Here is a 22,739-nt window from a genome sequence, read left to right as displayed (position 1 = left end):
GCCTGTTTCCTCTAAGAGAAGTACCTGAAATAGGACGGAATGGGGATGTGGTGACTTTAAGACATAGGATACCGTTTACTCCCCATGAATTTACACGAAATATCCCCACATATGAACAAGATCCTTTTCTAGTAACAAAAAAGATCTGAGACATATTTTTTCAGTATAATCCGTCTTACAAGGACGTTGAGAACTTACTACAGGCTTTTTTAAGTGAACGTGAAAAAAATAAAATAATTGCTCATATCAACAAAACCCGGGGGCGTAATGTAGCACATTGGCCATCTCAGGATCCCGAATGGGACTATAACAATCCTGAGGATTATCTACAACTATACCATTGTAGAGAGGCCATCCTCACGGCTATGAAGGAATGTGCAGGCAGTACAGATAAGTGGATGGAACTGGAAAAAATTAAGCAAAAGGATGAAGAAACACCCTCCAGATTTATGGATAGAATTATCGAGTTTGGGGACAGATACTTAGATTGGGACTTAACTAAAGAGAGTAGTTTAAGACAAGTTAGAAGAATCTTTGTAAATAATTCTTGCAAAGCAATTAAGAATTATTTTAGAACACAATGCCCAAGATAGTCAGATATGGACCTTGAAGAATTGCGAAAAACAGCTATATATGTTTTAAAGGGAAACAAGGAAAAGGAGGAAGAAAATAATGATGACATAGAGGAAATAAAGAAAAAAATGAGATATTTAATAGATAGGATGACTAAATTAGAAAGTAGGCATGATAATGAACCAACGACAATTGCCCCTCTCCAGAAATCCAATTATCAATCCATTACTTGCCACTTCTGTGAGAAGAAGGGCCACAAAATGATGGAATGTAGAACCTTTCTTAAGATGATTGGAAGGAATTCACAGTTTAATAATAGCTTTAGAAATAATAACTATAGAAATGATGATAATGGTTATAGAAACCAGAATTCTAGAAATTATAATAATGACTATGGAAATAACTATAATGAATATAGAAATAAGAACTTTAGAAACCAGAAATATAGAAATAGGAATTGGGAAAATAATGACAATGTTCCAATTGAAGAAAATTATAATGATGATACTCAACAACAATATATGAGAAATGGCGCTCGTCCAAAACATGCTCGAGGTGCTAATGAACCCCAGAGAGGTGCCCTTCAGGAGGGTGCCCAAGGAACTTCCTAATATAATGAAGATGATTCTTCTTAGATTGTATTGATTTTGTTGATATTAATTAACCTTTTTCAGTTTTTTTTTTCTCCTCTCCAAATAGTAGGAAAGAATGAAGAACTTAAGACTATGATTGGCAAATTATGCACTGAGACCCATTTAAAATGGCCTGAAATTCTCCCTCTGGCCCTATTTTATCTTAGAAGCACATAAACATTATGTGACATTTCCTTGTCACATAAACATATATTGTAATATTCCTACATTTACTCATAGACTTCTTATGCTTTCTGCCTTGGTGAAGTGTTAAGGAAAAACCATTTTTCACTCTAGATTTTCTATTTTTTTAAGTCAGACTCATAATATTAGAAAAGGCCATAGAAGTCACCTAGACTAACTCAAACATAATCAGGGAGGTAGTAGAAGTATTACTGTCTGTCTCCATTTGGCAGAGGTAGGGGGTCTAAATCCGTGACCACATTGCTCTAGTGAAACGACCCCCAATGTGGAAATTCCTCCTATCAATGAATGCAATTCAGTAATTTGCCTGTAACTTATCATTTAACAGAGCAGCCTAGTACATGGAGTGGTTAAATGACTTGTTCATGGGCACACAGTACTTTTCAGAAGCAAGACGTGTTCCCAGATCTTCCTGACTCCATAACTCACCCTCTATTTGCTGTATCAGATTGCCTCTCAGCAGTCTTGTTTTATTAGTGAGAAAATAGAGTGTGGTCTCTCTCAGAGGGGAGAGAAGCCACAAGGTAGGAAGATAGAGACAGGATAGAAGTTTAGATACCATGAGGGGGATGATGGAGTCAAATTAGAGATATGAGGTGGTCAGAATGAGTCTTTATTAATTATCAATGAGCCACAGCCAAACTCTGATCAAAGGACTATTCCAAAGGCTTTTACCAGTACAATACAGGTCAGAGAGATGAATAGAGAAAGATTAAAGCCTCTGGCCAAGCTCCTGCAAGGACAGCCATCAGCTAGCCTGAAAGAGAAGAAGGGTGTGGCGGAGCTTGCTGGGCCATAAATACCATTTGCTACGTAGTACATAGGGATGACCCTCATTGGTTAATGACAAGGCATAGGTGTGGTTTCACTTAACCAGGCGAGAACAAAGAAACTTGTTTTCCCGCCTAACCTGGGAGAAGCTGGGGTCAAGGGTCAGAGGCCTTCCCAGCCATGAGCAATACTGCGCATACTCAAGACTGAGCATGTTCTCTTTTAAGGCAATCTGACTGCTACAATTCCCCCTTTTTGTTTTACACACAAATGAATAGTGTAATATCAAAATGTAACAACATTACAGCATTAACAAATACAAACACTCTGGTGCATAATCATATTCTGATACAGAGATGAAAAACCCACCCTGATTGTATAACTTAGATATACCAATCAAGAGTGAACATCAGCATAAACTGATTCAGTGATCAATCTTAAAAATTCCCAAACTGATCTTTCTATCTGTCTGACTGCATTTCAAGATCAATGCAACAGTCTTAGTAGATATAAAAATGTTAAGAAAATAATTTCCACGCTACTGATCCTGGTCTAATGAGGTAGAATTCTATGGTTCACATGACAGGTGCAATAATAAAGTTGGGGAACAGAGGAGGCCCACAAATACTGCACTCTCTCTGTTCGATTCTTCTGCCCATCCGAGCTGCAGTCTCGGGGCAAAAGCTGTTAACTCTTCGTCATCCTAAGACCAGCAAAGGAATCGGGGTTACGAATGAAAGTCCCTGTCCGGGCAGTACAAGACTCAATCACAGGGTCGGCCAGTCCTGTGACATCCTGTTTGGGGTAAAGAAAAATGAAGAGTAACAAAAGAAGAGATGGACACTATATGCAGAAGTTGTCCGCCTTTTCAACAGTTAGCAAAATACTATCTCTGGAGATGAAGGATAAGTCCTTCCTTTCTCTCGTACTGATACTGCATCTTGGGGATCTTTCCGTGCTCACTGCCAGATGCCTGCCACATAGGAAACTGGTTGGTAACTCGATGCCAGGACATTCAGCGACTGAGGGTGTCAGTACGCCATGTCTCTGCATTTCCCAACCTCAAACATCCATTTCATATGGAAAGTGTATAATCGTGGCTGAGGCTGTCTGGTCCATAATGAAAGATTCATTATGATTCCCCTTAGATGCAATCAGACATCACTCTCCAGAATGGTCATCTGAAAAATTAACAATTTCTGTCATGTTCTCATGTTCACCGACTGTTGGGTGACTGCAATTATAGAAATCTTTGCACCTTCATAATTCTGGATCAGAGCATTAACAGTACTTTCCTTGTACTTAAAAATTCTGGCAATAATTGTGCAACAGAAAAATCAAAGTTGAATACTTGAAAATGAATCAAAAGTGTTCTTTAAAATGAACATACTGATCTCTATGAGATTCCTCTCCCTTTTCTTTTTGTTTGTGGGTAGGGAGAGATCCTTTCAAAGAAAAACATCCTCTCTGAACAATTCTGGAGGATCATGTTATCACATGTCAAATGATCTTAGAAAATTGATCCTGGGAACCTGATCCCAAAATTAATACAAGATTCTCTTGGCTCACTGTCTATGTGGTATCTTTGAAACTGAGCCAATGTAAAATATCAGAACTTATATTCCCAATGATTCCTAATTCCTGATCTAAATAGATCAAAATTCGCCTTGTATATGAACATAATTTTGCACCATTACAGGCTTTGCAAAAAACATTAATACAATAATCACAGTGCAATTTTTAACAAATACCAATATTCCCATACATTTTACATTCTCAATTGTAACTTAAATAACCATGATGGTGATAATGAAGTAATATTTCAAGTTTTGACTGCATATCCCTTATGTCTTCCTTATTTAAATCTCTGCTTGTATAAATAAACCCATCAATATGATAACCAAACCTATACCATTACCACTATTTGCAAAATTCATTCCACCAAACCAATGTTTGGGTAAATAGAAGCTTAAGTTGTTTTCCATGTAAAAACAATTTCTACAGTTTCTTGTACCTATGGAATTTGACATAGCTTTTTCATTCCTAATTGTCAGTGAATAATATTCAATGTGCTTTTTCTACACGCTTATCTGTGCCTATTGTGTCATGTTTTTAATCCATACTCCAAAACAGTAAAACTTAGATTATACTTTGCCCTTGCTCCATGTTTTTGTGCAATAATAATTTTTTCCACCTAGGAGAGACAATGACTGCGCGTCCACAGAAATTGTCACACCTAGAGTCCTCAGTGTTTTCCTGAGGTCTTACTTCCATATACCAGAATGTCTTCCAGTATATGAAAGGGAAGCCAATAGATCCCGAATCCAGTGGCCATCTGAATTCTGGGATTGTTGGAGGAGAGCAAGACATTTTTCCTATTAAAATATTACCCACAAAGACAGGGTATCAGGAGTAATGGTTAACAATGGTATTAACACTTAACTACATCTCTGGTAGTCAGCCCTTAATGTCCATCCTGGTATTGTCAGGAACATAATCTTTGCCTGGATGTCAATGATCTCTTACAATAACTCAGGTTCCTGATTAAAGATTTCCTAGTGTCTTTTCCCTGATCTCTCATCCTTTCTCGAGAGTAACATCAGTGTCATCTGTCCATTAACCTTGTCTGTGCATCATTTCCTGCTTAGCACCTCATTTTTGTTGTCAGAGGTATCAGATCTATGCTATGAATGAAAGTTTTCTATCTCCTACTTCTTTGGAGAATCATACCAAGGTCTATACCCTTGTTGATAACAGCATTTCTTACAATACAAGTGGTAGCTTTACAATGCATACAATATACATTTCTTTTGACAGTATCATATACAAAATACAGGGTATACATTAGTAGCTAGACAATTTGTAGCTATTTCATCTCAATCCCATCGCAAAGTCTTTGGAGTGTGGGACATATTTGGTGTCTTGTACAGACACAAGTGTGATTTAGTCCTTCTGAGTTAGCATACTTGATGTTGCTCTGGGTACCCCATCTCAATGGATGTCAGCATGACAAGTGTCCATCAGTGGCCTAATAGCCAATGTCTCTAATAGTGTAATGTCATTGTTCTGGAGTGATATTAGTCACCAAAGAAGTGTCCCTCCAGCGTGCCTGGATTGTGGCTGGCATGTAGATAGCTGATGCCATCACCTTCCGTCTGCTTCTCTTCCTGGTCTGTATCAGCTGGCATGAAGCATGACGTGGGTGACCAGATGTTTTCATTATCTGTGAACATATAAACAAGACCTCGACCCAACGTTATCATCCCCTTGGGTCCCTTACAGTCTTAATATCTTGATGATATTTAACCCACTTCAGGTATCTCACACAATGTGATCTTTATCATTACATTCAATACTGATTATTACAAAGCTTTAACTTATCTTCCTTTGTGGGGTGTAGAAGAGATAGATGATTAGTGATACCAGATCTACCTCTTTCTTTACGAAAGTGGAACAGTCATAGCTAAACAAGATTGACTTCTAGATACCCTTTAAGACAATAATCATCATTACATGTTGGATAGCAATACCCATTTGTGCTGCAAGTAGACAGCATTCCTTATACTGTCATAACATCCCCAATTATACCCTTTTGATATTTGATCGAATTTGGCTAACATGGAACAATTCCAATAAAATGATTTCAAGTTACACATTGTACCAGTACCATTCAAAATTTTCAGGCCTGTAATAAAGTTAGATCTTTCACCAAATACCCCTATATTCCTAGAACAGAATATCTGTTAGTGACTTAATGATACTCTTCTGTAGTCAAATTGTTTCGCATACAATTACATGTGTGTGTGGATAGTGTGTTAAACCTGCCTATAGGGCAATCATAGGCTTTACAATCCATGTGCTGTATTTCTGGTGTCCTGTGCCAGACACCTCTGCCATCTGTCCTTCTTCTGGGCAGATTTTCCTGCCATTAGATGCTCTTGATCCTCTTCCATGGACTCCATGTATCTGAGAAAATAGAACAGAAAACCTCAACCCCAAAAGAAAGCCTCATTGGGTCTTAGAGAGTTAGAAAGTGACAGAACATATATACTTTCAGTTTTTGAACTTTGGGGCTCATGAATTAGCTTGAACCCATAAACCAGGAGAGTAAGTATCTCCCATCACTTTTCACAGTTCAACCTTTGTGCCAGGAGCATCCTGAAATGCATCCTTTGCTCCAGAATATACCGTGGATATCTATCAGAGGTGAAATTAATCCACAACAGTTTGCATTGATAAGCAATATCACCTGCTTGTTCAGGATATAGATGTACAATAGACTTTGCAAAGCAGCATGTATAGATGCTTAAATATTTGCTTTTTCAAACCCATAATCATAAAAATATCATATTATAAATCACTTATGATTTGACCCATGTGTGCTGGGATCTAAGCCTTTGTTTGTCTGCACACACTTTTTGCTTTTTGAAAAATTTCACCTTGTGCAGTTATTAAAATTATAGCATTGTCTTATGCTGGAAAAATATGCACAGAATTATCAAACAGTTGCACAGAAGTTGTTATTTGTGAACTACTGCAATTAACTTCATAACTGAAAAGATCTTAATACTGTGACTAAAATCATTACTTTCATCTGCTAAGCCTGCAAATCTTCCCTGCAGAAATAAATCAAATTATGCCAGTAACCTTTGAATTTGCCTTATTATCATAGGTCTCTTTTCAATATCATGATCAGCTTCAATATCTGCAATTTTAATACATGATAGTATTGCCTCTTTCAAATCCTTAATAAATCACTGTACTGAGTAACAGATTCCTTGATAACTTTAATAATTAACCACTGGTAAACAGATTGAATCCTCCTAACCATGCTTTTACCCTGCGGAGTATGTGTTTTAATTTTCCATAGTAAAAGCTATTCGAGTTATAAATCATTTGCTTTCTGGATACAGGTATAGTAATATGCCCAGTAAAAAGTTTCAGAACTGCATACAGGCTGTTTGAATAAGCTCTGCTCAAGATTCATCCTGTTGCTTTATGTCCTGCTTAGAAAAGTGTTAATAATTCTTCCATAGTTAAAATTAGAAAGCCTTATAAATTCCTTAAAATCATATTCCAATTCATGCTTATTATATCTTAGTATTAAATTTTTCTTCTAGCCAATTACAGCGTTTGTAATAAAAAAACTTGGAACCTCAGTTGCTCTGATGCTATCTTCCACATGGCTCAAGCCATGTGGCCAGTAGAGAAAAAAAAAATTCAAGCTGCTTCAGATTTAAGCCCAAACCTTAAAATTTTCTGTTTGCACTTTAATTACCTTGTGATATATACCAAAATGTCTCTACAGATAAAACATTTCTAGTCCTGATATTCTGTGGCATATAACAAAAGTCAGAGAAAGATATTTTAATTCTCTTTTTTAACTTCCTTTATCAAAAAATATAAGCAGACATTCCTTTATAATTTTGCCTATATCCAACCTAAATTAAAACGATTCAAATTCCCAGATCTCACTTCTCTGTGCTTTTTATCATTTGCAATCACCCAGGTAAAGCCTGCCTTTACCTGGCGGGACCTCAAACAAAAGAGTTCCTAGGACCTTTTTCAAATGCTAAATGAGTGTAGAGGCTTGCCCTTTTTAAAAAAAATCTTCTGCCTTTGGTTACAGAATGGCAATATCTTTTTACAACCTAGGCTGTTCTGAATTTAACCTAATTCAGGCCTTTAAGTGTCCTGCTTTGAGTCAAAGCAATTACTTCCTGATAAGCCTTTTAAAAGCATCCCAGGAATCTGCCTGTGAAGATTAGCTTGCTCCTTGCTTCTTGTCTCTGACCGACCGTGTCCTTTCCTCATCCTGATATATTTTCCAATACTTCCCTTCCTCCCCCTTCAACAACGACATTAAGAGTCGAGCAGGGTTCAGAGGAGTGACCCACCTCAAGCAGAGGAAGACTTACCGTTCTTGGCCAGAGAATCGATAAAATTCCTTCGGACATCCGCCATCGCCGCCTTCTGTTTTTTTTTCCTTTTTCTTTTTTTTTTCGTGTAAGGGGCGCGCCCTGCCTACCAGCTGTGAGGAATAAAAAGTGTTGAATGCCATGAAAAAGTGCCAGGTGTGAGTCCTGGTCACGTGGGCGCCATTTGTGGTCTCTCTCAGAGGGGAGAGAAGCCACAAGGTAGGAAGATAGAGACAGGATAGAAGTTTAGATACCATGAGGGGGATGATGGAGTCAAATTAGAGATATGAGGTGGTCAGAATGAGTCTTTATTAATTATCAATGAGCCACAGCCAAACTCTGATCAAAGGACTATTCCAAAGGCTTTTACCAGTACAATACAGGTCAGAGAGATGAATAGAGAAAGATTAAAGATGGAGCTTGGCCAGAGGCCAAGCTCCTGCAAGGACAGCCATCAGCTAGCCTGAAAGAGAAGAAGGGTGTGGCGGAGCTTGCTGGGCCATAAATACCATTTGCTACGTAGTACATAGGGATGACCCTCATTGGTTAATGACAAGGCATAGGTGTGGTTTCTCTTAACCAGGCGAGAACAAAGAAACTTGTTTTCCCACCTAACCTGGGAGAAGCTGGGGTCAAGGGTCAGAGGCCTTCCCAGCCATGAGCAATACTGCGCATACTCAAGACTGAGCATGTTCTCTTTTAAGGCAATCTGAATGCTACAATAGAGGGTTAGAAAAAGGGAAAAGGTTACTTCCTCAGTACACAGCTAGTGTCAGAGTTGGCATTCAAATCTAAGGTCTTTTAAAATAACTTAAATTTTATAGGTCTTTAAGTTTTACAAATTACTTTCCCCACAATAATCTCTGGAGGTAGATGGTAAAATCATGATTTCTCTCATTTTGAGGATAAGAGTCTAGGAATCCAACTAAGGTCTGTCTCCAAGTCTATCACTTGGTTCTGCTCTATAGTGTTCTGCCTTCCACATTCCTTAGTGATCCCTCCAAAAGAACAAATTCTGGGGGCAGCTGGGTAGCTCAGTGGATTGAGAGCCAGGCCTAGAGATGGGAAGACCTGGGTTCAAATCTGGCCTCAGACATTTCCTAGTTGTGTGACCCTGGGCAAGTCACTTGATCCCCATTGCCTAGCCCTTACCACTCACAGTATTAATTCCAAGATGGAAGGTAAGGGTTTTAATTTTAAAAAAAGAAAAAGAAAAGAAAAAAACAAATTCTGAATGAGATGGTCTCAGGACAGCAATTCTTATTTGTTGTGTGTTTGTATTGAGTAAGCTTCACTGTTCCAAAGGTTATCAAGCCTCATATCAGAGCTTAGTCTATAGTCTCTTAATATGCTGGGGACTTTCTTCCTCTTACAAAGATCTTGTCTTCCCATCTCCTCCCTAGGACCAGCAGAGGAATATAAACTGGGAAACCAGACCCAGGCTTCTCTAGTGAAAATTTGTCCGTCTCTGTCTGCAGCTTAGGAGCAGTCTCTGTGCCGATGGCTAAGGGGAACTGGACAACAGTGAATGAGTTCGTCCTTCTTAGCTTCTCTTCCTTGCAACCTGAACTTCAAGTCCTGCTTTTCCTACTCTTTTTGAGCATTGAACTTGTCACCTTACTGGGCAACACCATCATTATAGTGGTCACTAGTGCTGATTCAGCTTTGAACAGTCCCATGTACTTCTTCCTCAGGAATCTTTCTGTGTTAGAGGTTGGCTTTAACATGGTCATTGTACCCAAGATGCTGGCAGCACTATTGGCTCATGATACAACCATTTCCTTTCTTAGCTGTACTACTCAGATGTATTTTTTCTTCTTCTTTGGGGTCTCAGAGTGCTGCCTCCTCACTACAATGGCATATGACCGCTATGTGGCCATTCTGTGACCCCCTGCGCTACCCCGTCATCATGAGTCACAGGGCCTGTGTCCATCTGGCTGCTGCTTCATGGTTCTCAGGTCTTCCTGTAGCCACTGTACAGGCCATGTGGCTCTTCAGCTTCTCGTTCTGCCATTCCAATAAGGTCAACCACTTTTTCTGTGACAGCCCACCAGTGCTAAGCCTGGTCTGTGGAGACACAACACTATTTGAGATCTACGCTATCGAAGGTGATGGACTTCTCCATTAGTGGCAATGCAATGTCCCTGAACAATCTGCAGGGATCTAAAAAATACTATCCACAAGCAGAGGATAAACTGTGGGAGTAAAAACACCAATGAAAAGCAACTACTTGACTACAGAGGTTGAGCGGATATGATTGAGGAGAGACTCTAAATGAACAACCTAATGCAAATACCAACAACAGGGAAATGGGTTCAAGTCAAGAACACATGTGATAACCAGTGGAATTGTGGGTCGGCTATGGGAGAGGGAAAGGTGGTGGGAGGGGGGGGACGGGGAGGAAAAGAAAAGGATCTTTGTTTCCAGTGAATAATGTTTGGAAATTATCAAATAAAATAATGTTTAAAATTTTTAAAAAAGAGAGATTGTGACTTTCCCAAGGTCAGAGGGTTAGTGAACATCTGAAATGGGATTTGAATGCAGTTCTTCTAACTACAAGTCCATCACTCTTTTCTCTACATCTTCCTGCCTCTCCTCCACCTTTGAAATTCATCTCACCCATCTTGAAGAGATTCAGTTATACTCTTCTTTGAGTGAAACAAGAGTATAGATTTGAATTTCTGAAAACTCGTTTAGTTTTCTTTGATGGTATTTTGTTCTTCTTTCTTCCCTTGTCCTGGTTCCTTCATATCTTCTAGAGTAAGCTAAGGGGCCTTTCCTATCTAGGCATAACTTCAATATATAGGAGTTTTCAAAGGACTGCCAATATTCAGACCCTGTAGGATACAGATCACATCTATCATTTTGTGTTAAGGTGGGGGGGGGGGGTGGGAAGGGGCAGAACCTAGAGAACGTTGTACACAGACTGATACACTGTGGCACAATCAAATGTAATGGACTTCTCTACTAGCAGCAATGCTAGTAGATCCTGAACAATTCTCAGGGACTTATGAGAAAGAATGCTATCCACATCCAGAGAAAGAACTGTAGGAATAGAAACTCAGAAGAAAAACATTTGTTTGCTCAAATAGTTCAAGGGGGGGTATGATTGGGGATGTAGACTCTAAATTATTGTCCTAGAGCAAATATTAATAATATGGAAATAGGTCTTAATAAATGATACTTGTAAAACCCAGTTGGATTACTCATGGGCTATGGGAGGGAGAGGGAGGAGGGGAAGGGAAGAACATGAATCATGTAACCATGGAAAAATATTCTAAATTAATTAAATTTTTTTAAGTTTATAAAAGAAGGGGGGAGTAATAATGAGGGGAATCTTTCTAATTGCATTTCTTATGTATAGGTATGTATGTATGTATCAGATTCCTAGACAGCTATATCTGGGTAAAGTCTACATTTTTAGAATATCAGAACTAAGAAAAACTAAGTAAGAGGAAACATGAACATAAGATAAGGAACCAGTGCCAGAAAATCTTAAGAAGAACAATGAAGGCCAGATATAAGATAGGCACAAAACTGCATCAGTAGGTCTAGATGGAACGAGAAGCCAATAATCACAGAAAAGCACAGGGTCTGAGAAAAAATAGCATGTTCTAGAGTCGCAACAAGAATCAGAAAACCAAGTAAGAAGAAAATGGGCAAGAAGAGATCAGAGAGCCAATTAAAGGGGGAACTGTCAGTTAAGGAAGCTAAACTTTGCTGAGGTATGTTAGTAGTAGGACAAAACTATCAAAAATTTTATTAAATAGATAATTTCTAAGAATTCAAAAAGGGAAGCAGTGATCACTACATGAGCAGACATGGTTTCATTTCAAGCAAGTCATACTACATTAACCTCATTGCTTTTATTTTATTTTGTTTTTAAAGGATTGCTTTCTAATCAGAAAAATATAGATTTCTGCAATAAATCTGATGAAGTTTTTCTACTATATCCTCATGGAGAAGATGAAGAAGTAAAAAATCAATTAGGTAAAATTTTAATTGGTTAATTGGTTAAGTCTAAAAAGTATTGATGAATGAATCAATGTCATCATGGAAGAGTTAGCATAAAGCAAAAGGAGATATAAGTCAAATTGTAAGATGGAAGAAAGCAGGTGCAGTCATGGTGCTAGGGAGCAAACCAGTGCTTCTGTTTAGAAGAGGCTGCAAATAGCCAGCATGTTTAAACCATGGATACTAATGGAGATTGCTGCTGTTGGATCTTTAAACTAGCCTCTATAAAGATTAATGGGAGGAAGAAGGAATAGGGCATGACTTCTGACATAGAAAGATTTTGTTTTAGAGTGATTCTTAGATGTGACAAAGTTATTAGATATCTTTCCTTTCATAAACGGGGAGTGGGGGGGTGGGTCTGTTTTCTCCTCATTCAGGAAAGACAATCAGCAGGGGTTGTGATCTTGATATAGGATCATGAATTAAGAAGAAATCTTGGAGTAGTCATATAGTCTAATTCCATCATTTTAAAGAGGAGTAAACTGAAACTCAACAAATTTAGGTGCTTTGCCCAAGATTACACAGGTACCAATATTATTATTGAATAATAATAATAATAATGTCTATATAGTGTTTACTATAGAAGGAACTATGGTAAGTGGTTTAAAATTGTTTTGTCATTTGATTCCATAAAATTTAAATCAATAGGGGGCAACTGGATGGCTCAGTGAGAGGCAAGCCCAAAGATAGGAGGTCCTGGTTTAAAATCTGGCCTCAGATGCTTCCTAGCTGCATGACCCTGGGCAAGTCACTTGATCCCCATTGCCTAACCCTTCCCACTCTTCTGCCTTAGAACAAATAAACAGTATTGATTCTAAGATGAAAGGTAAGGTTTAAAAAACATTTAAATCAATAGCTCCAGGTTCTTATTCTCCATAGAGTTTTATTAATAATCACTTGAAGTAGAAATAATAGAAAAGGATAGAAGTATAAAACCTAATTTTCTAACCTAAGTCTGACCTGGCTGGCTCTCAGTCAGGCTCACCAGCCATGCTCCAGGAAGTAGAGAGCAAGGGCAGTGCCACACCAAAACTTTTATTATCTTGTCCCTTCCCTTTGCATTCAGGTCCCTTCACACAGTATAAGCAGTAAGCACACAAATGGGATGCTGAGTAAAACAGCTGGGTGGGAAGAGCCTTGGGGAGTGAATTCTATCTACACAATTCTCACAAAAACCCAGTGAGGTAAGTGCTATTTCATAGATGAAGATGAAGATGAAGATGAAGAAATTGAGGCAGGACTTTAAATGGCCACATGGCTTAGTAAATGCATGAGGCTGGATTCAAACTCAGGTCTTTCTGACTCCAGAAACAGAATAGGGCTCCATAGCCATGTTGGCACATTATCTACCAATAGTCTGCTATTCAGAGAATATTTAGTGCCCCAGGATCCACTTGGCTAGAAACCTGAGACTCCATTTCTGAAAGTGTTTTCTTTCCCTTAACCTTCTGCTTTCCATTGAGGATATCTGAGGAATCTGTTATCTGTGGAGTCACCTTAAATGAGCTGTTTCAAGCTATTTAAAAAGAAAAGATTTGGAGAAGAACTACTATCAGAGGTGTGAATAGGAAAGGTGTGATCATAGCACAGCAGGAGTGCCCCACATAGGTCACATGATACCCCCATCAGTTTACTAAAGCCATGTTTCCCCCAGAGCCTACAATAGTTTCATATTTTTGAGTTAATGGGAATAAATGGGTTTTCCTCAGCTAGTGAACATGTGAGATTCACTCTAGTTCCTGATCTATTCAAGAGACCAGACTGGGATGGTTAAGATCAGCAAGATATCCCTAGATTGAGCCATTCCTCCTGCTGGGAAACTACCAGCCTCTTAATTCTTAGAAGTTGGGAATAAAACTATCACAAGAGTGACCTGTTTTCTATGCTGCTGAGTTCCCAACAATTTAGATCTTGTAATTGTATACACTAGTGCATTGAATGCAGACCTTTAAGGGCCACTTGAAGCTGGGCAGATATTAGTTTTGATGCTGTAGCCAAACTACAGGGTCAAGAGGAATCTTGTGTAGTCACAACTGCTATCTCTAGGCAAACTCTATAATCTTGTCAGCAGAAAGGGAGCACCAGGAAGAAGATTAAATGAAGACTGAAAAAAACTAAGAATAGCAGACTATCTCTTGTTGCAAATACAACAGTGAGTTTCATGATGTAGTGGATAGAGCACTAAGCTAGAGTCAGGAAAACCTGAGTTCAAATCTGTACTCAGATACTTATAAACTGTGATCCAGATCATAGAATTTTCACTTCCTCGGTTTCTTCAACAGGAGAATGGAGGAATAATAGCACCCACATCCCAGTTACTGTGAGAATCTAATAAGATGATATTTGTAAAGTGCCTCATACTTAGCTGATACTTAATAGATGTTTGTTTCCTTCTTCCTGATTGAATTGTGTGATGGGGCAGTCATGTGAAATCAGGGCAAAAAGGTAGAGGAAAGCTGTTTAAAAGGCAGCTCCCTATTCTGAACTTCTGACATCTGTTGGATTTTGTTTTGGTTTTTAATTGAAGTATATTAGCGATTTACAACCATCCTTGTTAAATTCTGACTTCTTAGATACAATTCATTGTTCTAACCCATCAACTTCATGTTATCCACAAGTTTGATGAACATTACATCTATAATTTCATCTAAGTTCATTATTTGAATGTTGAATGGAACTGGGCCAAAGACAGATCCCAAGAACACTCTACAAAGACCTCACTCCAGAATGAAATGAATCCTTTCATCGCTATTCTGTAGTCAGAACATTCTGAATGTACCTAACTAGACTCATTTAGTTCACACCTCTTCATTGTGTCTACAAGGACAAGAAACTTTGTTAGGCCTTGCTAAGGTCCAGCTATACTATGCCTTAACTTCAGCACTTTCCCTCTGTTAAATATTTCCTATTTGTCCTATATTTCATTATTTTGTATATATTTGTTTGCATGTTGTCTCCTCTATTAGACTGTAAGCTTCTTGGGGGCAAGAACTGTTTTCACCTCTTTTTGTTCCCCAGTGCTTAGTATAGGACCTGGCACATACTAGGCACTTAATTTATGTTTATTGATAAAGTGATTGATGAAGAGTTCCCTTAACCTACAAGTTTAATAATTGTAAAAATGGTGAAAAGTTAGGCTGGGATTAATTATTCTTCATTAACTGTTCCTAGCTCCGAGTCATCACTAATTCCCTTTCTGATTTTTCACATTCTAGTCCTTTAGGTAATGAGGTACAGAATTTTGCCTAGAACAAAGTCAAGTTCATTGTTCTATAATTTGAAAACTCTAACTTTTGCCCCTTTTTGAATATCTAAACTGCTTGTTCATATCTTGTCCAGAGCAATGGTTTGTTGTTGTTGTTGTTGTTTTGTAAATCACTGAAAGTGGCTCAATAATCATCTTAATTCTGTCTTCTAGTCTCCCATATCCCATATGTGCAGAATTACCATCTGCCTCTTAGTTAGCCTGATATTTTATAAGATTCCTAGATCTGTATAGGTTGTTTGTATGCATTCAGTCCTCAAGGAACCACAATTTACATCCACATTTGGTAATACCTTCAGAGGAAGTTAAAAATTCACTTTCTACTTTTAGTAGCCTAGAATTCAAAGGTAAGTGGGTATATGTTATAAAGTAACCAACATTTTCACAATGCTACCACTACTACAGCATAACACTGGGCTCTCTGGACCCATGCCAGGATTCACAAAAAAATTCTTTATACTGGGTCATTGGTGTATCTCCATTCAAATTACCATATGGCTGAATTCCATGACTTGTTTTGGCCAACTGGGAGAAATATTTTCAGTATAAATTGAATATAATACAAGTTTCATTATACTAAAATAAATGAGTCAGGAATCATGGAAACGAGGAGCTAACCCCCTTAGCAGTTTGTTAATATCCAGAAGACCAATAGAATTTGCTTTACTTTATTTAGAACACTGATATTTAGTTGACAAACAAAATTATATAAAATTTAACATAATTATTTATGGGTTAGAATGGCCTAGGACTAAAAGATTCAGTCACTACCATATTTCAAACCTGAAGTACAATATGATAAACATTTATTAAGCAGCCACTTTGTACCAAGCACAATCCTAAGTACAAGGTATACAAATAAGAAGAAGAAAGATAGTCTTTGCCCTCAGGGAAATCACAACCTAAAAGTACCCCCTTTGGGCAGCATACAAAAAGAAGCTGAAAGAGGGAGGGACACAAGAGATTGCTTGTATTTTGAGTCTTCATAAAAGAAGTTATGACTGGTGGGGGTTTGTTTTTTGGCCCTCCAGTCTTCTAATCAAAGAGACTGAAATAACTGAGGATACTTGTGAGATATGAGCATCAAAGTTAAAGTAATCTCCATGGTTATGAATCACCTGTTGATATGTTTATCCTGGTGAGGTGCTATATGGGACATGATGAAGATGATGGTAGAATCAAAACCAAGAAAACCAAGCAGTGTAGCTGGTGGTAAATGAAGAAATAGGGATTTGGGGCTCTCTATAACAGGAAGCTTTAGAAAAAGTTTATTTGTTCCAGTCTCCAATCCTCTAATCAGAGGGATAGGAAAACTGAGAATACTAATGAAGTGTGAGTACCAAAGCTAAAACAATTTCTGGTATGTCCCTTGGAATCCTAATAACAACAGCAGTAACAACCAGTTCTTGTACAAGTAAGATCATAGAAAGAATATGTTATCTGTGAAATTTTGGATAGCATTTAAAGAGTAATTTTTACCTAATGTTGATTATAAGGGGTATGGTCTACAATGGTTTTCCCCATCCAATAGTCTATTTTGACTAAAACAACCTTATTCAAATTCTAGCCACAGCACATAATCAAGAATCTTTTTCAGTTTCACTGGTTATCATCATCATATTGTAAAAGCAGTGCTATTCTGTGGTAAAAATTTGTTCATCTAAAATTGCACCTTCAACTCCCAATCCCTGTGCCATGAATATCTCAGAGCTCATAAACTGAGACTGTGTGACAAATCCATGATGAATTTTGTAGGAATTCAATTTTAATGGTTTGACTAAAATATATGAAGATTATAAATAATAATGGTGGTTGCCAATTCGAAGTATTATTGCTCAAAGTCAAAATGACTTCAATAGCTTTTATTCACAAAAGAAGTGGAAAAAGTGAAAGCAGAGAAATCCAAAAAAATAGAGAAGACATTAGCCTATCTAACTAAATATTGCTCCGGTGCTCAACTCAGCCAGGACTTGTTGACCTTCAACAGGAATTAAACTCTCTCCAGAAGATAGGAAGGGAAAGCTAGCAATCCACTCACCCAAGTTCCTTCTAAGAGGCAGGCAAGATGATGCCTCGAGCTCCTGAGGCTGACTTTCTTCCTTGAGCCAAACTACTTCTTTAAACTGACTTCCTTCTTGAAGTCCAACTCCTTGGAATTGACTTTTTCTAGCCCCAGAAAGTCAGGGCCTTTTATATTGGCTTCTTGTCCTTTCCCCTTTTCACAAGGGCCAATCACAGCTTCCAAATTTCCCAGCGCTACTCAGGAGGCAGTATTTGTGGAACCACTTCTCACCTTCTGGAGAGGTCAATATTCATCAAAAGAGTTCACAGATTCCTGGCTGATTGAGTTGAAAAGGTAGAGAGTTCCTCTACCTAGTGATAAGTAGGTTATTCAAGCTTTTGTTGATTTAATTCAAAGAAGACAAAGGTCAAGTAATCCTGTCTTCACAAATTCAAAATAGACAAAGAGAATAAAGGATTCCCTTTCACAAGTGTAAACTCAAAGAGAACAAAAGAATTCTTGCTAACAGATTGTCCCACCAAAGGTATTTCAAGGAATCCTATCTACCCATCATGTCAAAGATATAGAGGGAAGAGACTAAAGAAAAGAGATGCTCTGGTACTATAAAGAAGGAATTATTGAGGAGTGGGTAGCAGGGGAGAGGAATCATGAAGTGGGAAGAAGTGAAAGCAACCATGATAACACTAAACACATAGGTGTTTCTAATTTGGTCAGGATTGTAATTATGCAGGATACATAAGCACCAAGGGACAACAGACATTGCTGATATAAGAAATGGCTAGTGCTCATCCTTGAAACTTGTCCCTGCTGAACTCTACCCACATCTGACTACAAGAATAATGCAATATTGAATGGTACCACATTTCAAGGATAGCAACAATCTGGAAAGAAGATATGGGGGTCAGGGGTGACAACCATATTTTTAGCATCATAGATTTAAAGCTGAAAGAGGCCTCAGAAACTGTTTGATCCATCCTGATTATTTTATAGATGAGAAACCTGAAACCTAGAAGATGTATGTGATTCAGTCATGGTCTCTCTGTTAACTTCAAATCCAGCACTCTATCCATTGATCCATAGAGTCTCACACAAAGAACGATTTTGACTACTTGCTGTGATTAATAATATTAATTTGGCTTTCATTTCAACCTATGAAAAATATGGTCATTCAACAGTAAAAGTAAAAGATTTTAATCAAGTGTTGAGGCTAGGAGTTGAAATAAAGTTCCTGTAGCCAAAATACCCAATATAAATATAAGAATGAATTGAAAGAAGGGAATGTTTGGTCTGCAGAAGAAAAGAGCTAAGGGATAATTGTGGTTGCCTTCAAACATTTAATGGGCTCTCCAGGAAGACATTGTTTTATTCAGTCCCACATGGCAGAAGAAAGACTAATACATGGAAGTTTCAGGAAGTAGACAAGTTAAAAACAAAATACTTCCAGGGAGTGAAGCAAGGAGGAAAGAGAAAATGAATGCTTGTTAATTATTAAAAATAAAACAATTTCCAAACAGTGTGCCAGAAGTCAAATGACAATAACTGAAGAAAGTATGGATTTGAATAGATATTTTCAGTCTGTGTAATTTTAAAAATCTATAATTGACACAAATAGATAAGCCTGGTTATTTTCCACATGACCTGAAATTTGGTCTTTACTATATCTCATGAAATGTTATAGCTATGAAAAATATATTTACATATATGTTGACACTAATCTAAGTTAATATAGGCATAAGAAACTTTAAAAAGGAACCCCCCCCAAAAAAAAAGACTGTATCAAAGAAAATTAAGAAAGATTCATGCTTTAGAGAAATGATATTTCCACCTGGAATTAGAACTCATGTGAATTAGGCTGATTTGAGTAATATCTAATCCCTTGCCTATATCACAGATTCTCTCCTGTGACTGATAGCACCTTCTGAGGCATCAGATAAAGAAGTCTGCTATTCTCTCCTTATTCTTTATGTGCTTCCCTTTAGGCTGAGAGCCACTTGAGGGCACAACCTTTTTTTCCATTAAAGAGGTCCCTAATAGGAAGTATTGTGCCTTCTCCTTTCTTTGTACCCTCCATAGGAAAGGCCAGACTTCTGATCACAGGGAAGGAGAGCTTGGTACATGTTGATGATTAGTTGATGAAGAAATGTTATCTTGATTACAATGTTTCCCAACTTTTGTTTTGCAGATAAGAATCCCCTCTCTGATTTCAACACTTTCACTTTTGCTGCAATAAAGTTACTGGATGCCTCTGCCTTTCTTGGAAATATTGACGGACAAAAGGAGAGAGGGAAGAAGAACATAATGGTGAAACATCTTTTGTGACCAAACCCCATAGAGAAAATAGAAGCCAGAACTTGAATAATTTGCAGGGTTAAAGGGGGTCTACATGAATTTTTTTTTTCATCCTCTGGGCCATTTGGAATATACAAGTGTTTGTATCTTCAGATACTTGAGGATAAAGTAAGGGCAAAAAGTAAGAAGGAAAATTCATAGAAAGGCAGTTTTTTCAGTGAGGTGCAATGAAAGTATAGATATATTCTCCATCCCCTTCACCTCCTCCCTAAAGTTTGAATATTCCACAAGCTCTGGCCAGGAGAATGGATTGGGAGAATTGGATAACAGTCGATGAATTTGTCCTTGTGAGCTTCCCTGCCCTACACCCTGAGCTACAGATTCTGCTGTTCCTGTTGTTTCTGTTCATTTATTTTGTCACTTTTATGGGAAATGTCCTTATCATCCTGGTCACTACAGCTGATTCTGCCCTACATAGCCCCATGTACTTCTTCCTGAGGAATCTGTTCTTCCTGGAAATTAGTTTCAACATGGTCATCGTGCCCAAGATGCTAAGTACCCTGCTGACCAAAAACACAACTATCTCTTTTGTTGGCTTTGCAACTCAGATGTATTTTTTCTTTTTCTTTGGGGCTGCTGAGTGCTGCCTCCTTGCTACCATGGCCTATGACCACTATGTGGCCATCTGTAATCCTTTGCGCTATCCAGTTATCATGGACCAGCAAGCCTGTGTCCAACTAGCTGCTGCCTCTTGGTTCTCTGGGTTTCCTGTGGCCACAGTACAAACATCATGGATTTTTAGCTTCCCTTTTTGTGGTCCAAACAAAGTGAATCACTTTTTCTGTGATAGCCCTCCTGTAATTGCACTGGTGTGTGCTGATACCTCCCTCTTTGAGCTGGAGGCACTGACAGCCACTATCTTATTTATCCTCTTTCCTTTCCTACTGATCCTAGGGTCCTATGTCCGAATCCTTTCTACCATCTTCAGGATGCCCTCAGCTGAGGGAAAACAAAAAGCATTCTCTACTTGCTCTTCCAACCTTGTTGTTGTCTCCCTTTTCTATAGTACTGCCATCCTTACCTACTTCCGGCCCCGATCGAACACTTCACCTGAGACTAAGAAGTTGCTCTCACTGTTCTACACAGTAGTGACTCCCATGTTAAACCCTATAATCTACAGCTTAAGGAATAGTGAAGTAAAAGCTGCACTCCATCAAACACTCCAAAAGGCCCTTGGAGCCCAGAAATTATAACTAATTTTGCTAGAAAAGGAACTAAGTAAGGATAGAATTAAAGATCAGAAGGGTGGGGGAGGAAGCAACACAGTGAAGGAGACAAAGAGCTGGTCTTGGAATCAGGAAGGTCTGGGTTCAAATCCCATTCCTGATATTTACTAGCTTTCTGTAACCTTGTGCCTCATCTCTAAAGAGAGGCTACTAATCCCTATCGTACCTGCCACTCAGGGCTGATGTAAGGGTCAAATGAACTAATGCATATAAACACTTGTGAAATTTACAGCAATATGTCAATGTTAAAATGCAATTAAAATAACTCTGAAATTTTACTTCAAAACTTTCCAGTGGCACAGATAACAAAAAAAGGCAAATAATTGATGTTAGAAGGGCTATAGGAATATAGTTGCCATTTTACAGGATCTATGAATTCGTCCAAACATTCTCAATCTCCCTCACTCAGTTTTAGATAAACCTAACAGAAAAATAAACAAAAGAGAAAATACATAACTGAGCAAGCTGTTAGAGCAACTAGAGCTAAAAGACTTATAGAATCTCCTAAATAGAACTGCTAAAAAATGCATTTCTTTCTCAGCCCCATATAGAATTTTTACAATAATTAATCATGTGTTAGAATACAAAGATATTATAAACAAATGCAAAAAGGCAGAAGTAACATGCATTTTTTAAGACCATAACACAAGAATACTTTAAAGACTAAAGCACAAACCAAAGATATAGACCCAACTGGACACTTAACAATGAGATCCTAAATTATGAGTGGATCAAAGAACAAATATTATAAACAGTAATTCTGTATCAGAAAATTATAATGATGAAACAAAATACCAAAATTTCTGGGACGCAGCTAAAGCAAAACTTAGGGAGAAAATCATATCCCTCTAAATGTGCATTTACAAAATAGAAAAAGAGAGGATTAATGAAGGAAATACTTTTTTTAATTAGAAAGCCCACAAAGAATCAAAACTTTTACAACTTAAAAAAGGAAATATTCAAAATTAAAGCAAAAATAATCAGGAAACAAAAACTATAGGAATGATAAATAAAAACTGATTCCTTGAAAACATTAATTAAAATTGTAAAATGATTATATATATATATATAAATCTGATTAAAAAGAGAGCATAAAATTGATAGTAAATTAGTAAAGTTAAATCATAAGAAAACCAAAAGAAATAAAAAGAGTTAGCAAAATCTATTATGTCAGTTATATGCTAACAAAACTGAGAACACATACAAAAAAAAACAGAGGAATACCTTTTAAAAATAAAAATATTGGAGGCATGAGTCAAGATGGTGGCATAGAGGCAGCGAAAGTTCAGACCTCTGAAAACCTTTCCTTAATGATTAAAAACCAAATGCTCCTAGGGGACTGAAAACCAAATCTAACAACAGGACAGAGTTAAGAAACCCTCCTGCTGGACTCAAATTAAAAGTTATGCCCCAAAAAAGCCTGAATTTGAGAAAAAGAAAAAAGCAGTATACCTATTTGTGTCAAGCCATTCACACAAAAGGTCATTTTGTTACTCAAGCTGTAATTAACACCTAAAGAGACAATGGGTTGCTCCTGGAATAAGTACTGTAGCAAATAAGATCTGCTCAAGCTGTTCTGTTTAACAAAAATTCAATCAAGGAGCATTCAGACAGAAAGGTTTAGATAGTAGACATTTAGCATATTGTCCATTTGAGAGTCTGCAGATTGATTACATCAGCATGCCAAAAGCTGGAAGATACAAGTTTTGCTTGGTAATTGGTGATAGATTAACCAAATGGCCTGAAGCTTTTCCATCAAATACA

At 37.7% G+C, this 22,739-nt stretch overlaps 1 protein-coding gene, 1 long non-coding RNA gene and 1 pseudogene across 2 annotated transcripts; 2 read left to right on the top strand and 1 right to left on the bottom strand.

Annotated features, from left to right (window-relative positions):
• Nucleotides 1-2,001: 2,001 nt before the first annotated feature.
• Nucleotides 2,002-8,678, bottom strand: LOC107650794 (uncharacterized). Its single transcript, XR_001626879.2, has 2 exons — nt 8,099-8,678; nt 2,002-6,146 (listed from the first exon to the last, which is right to left on the bottom strand). It is a non-coding gene; the product is annotated as an uncharacterized LOC107650794 (long non-coding RNA).
• Nucleotides 8,679-9,549: 871 nt separating this feature from the next.
• Nucleotides 9,550-19,719, top strand: LOC100021162 (olfactory receptor 10A4-like; annotated as a pseudogene).
• A 275-nt stretch (nt 19,720-19,994) lies between these two features.
• On the top strand, nt 19,995-21,412 carry LOC100021136 (olfactory receptor 10A4-like). The gene has a single exon (XM_001373353.3). It carries the CDS (start codon nt 19,995-19,997, stop codon nt 20,940-20,942), a length of 948 nt encoding a protein of 315 aa, XP_001373390.3. The 3' UTR covers nt 20,943-21,412.
• Nucleotides 21,413-22,739: the final 1,327 nt, after the last annotated feature.

Source organism: Monodelphis domestica, chromosome 1 (assembly GCF_027887165.1).
Source record: "Monodelphis domestica isolate mMonDom1 chromosome 1, mMonDom1.pri, whole genome shotgun sequence".
Lineage (NCBI taxonomy): Eukaryota > Metazoa > Chordata > Mammalia > Didelphimorphia > Didelphidae > Monodelphis > Monodelphis domestica.
This window is presented reverse-complemented; position numbering and strand designations above follow the sequence as displayed.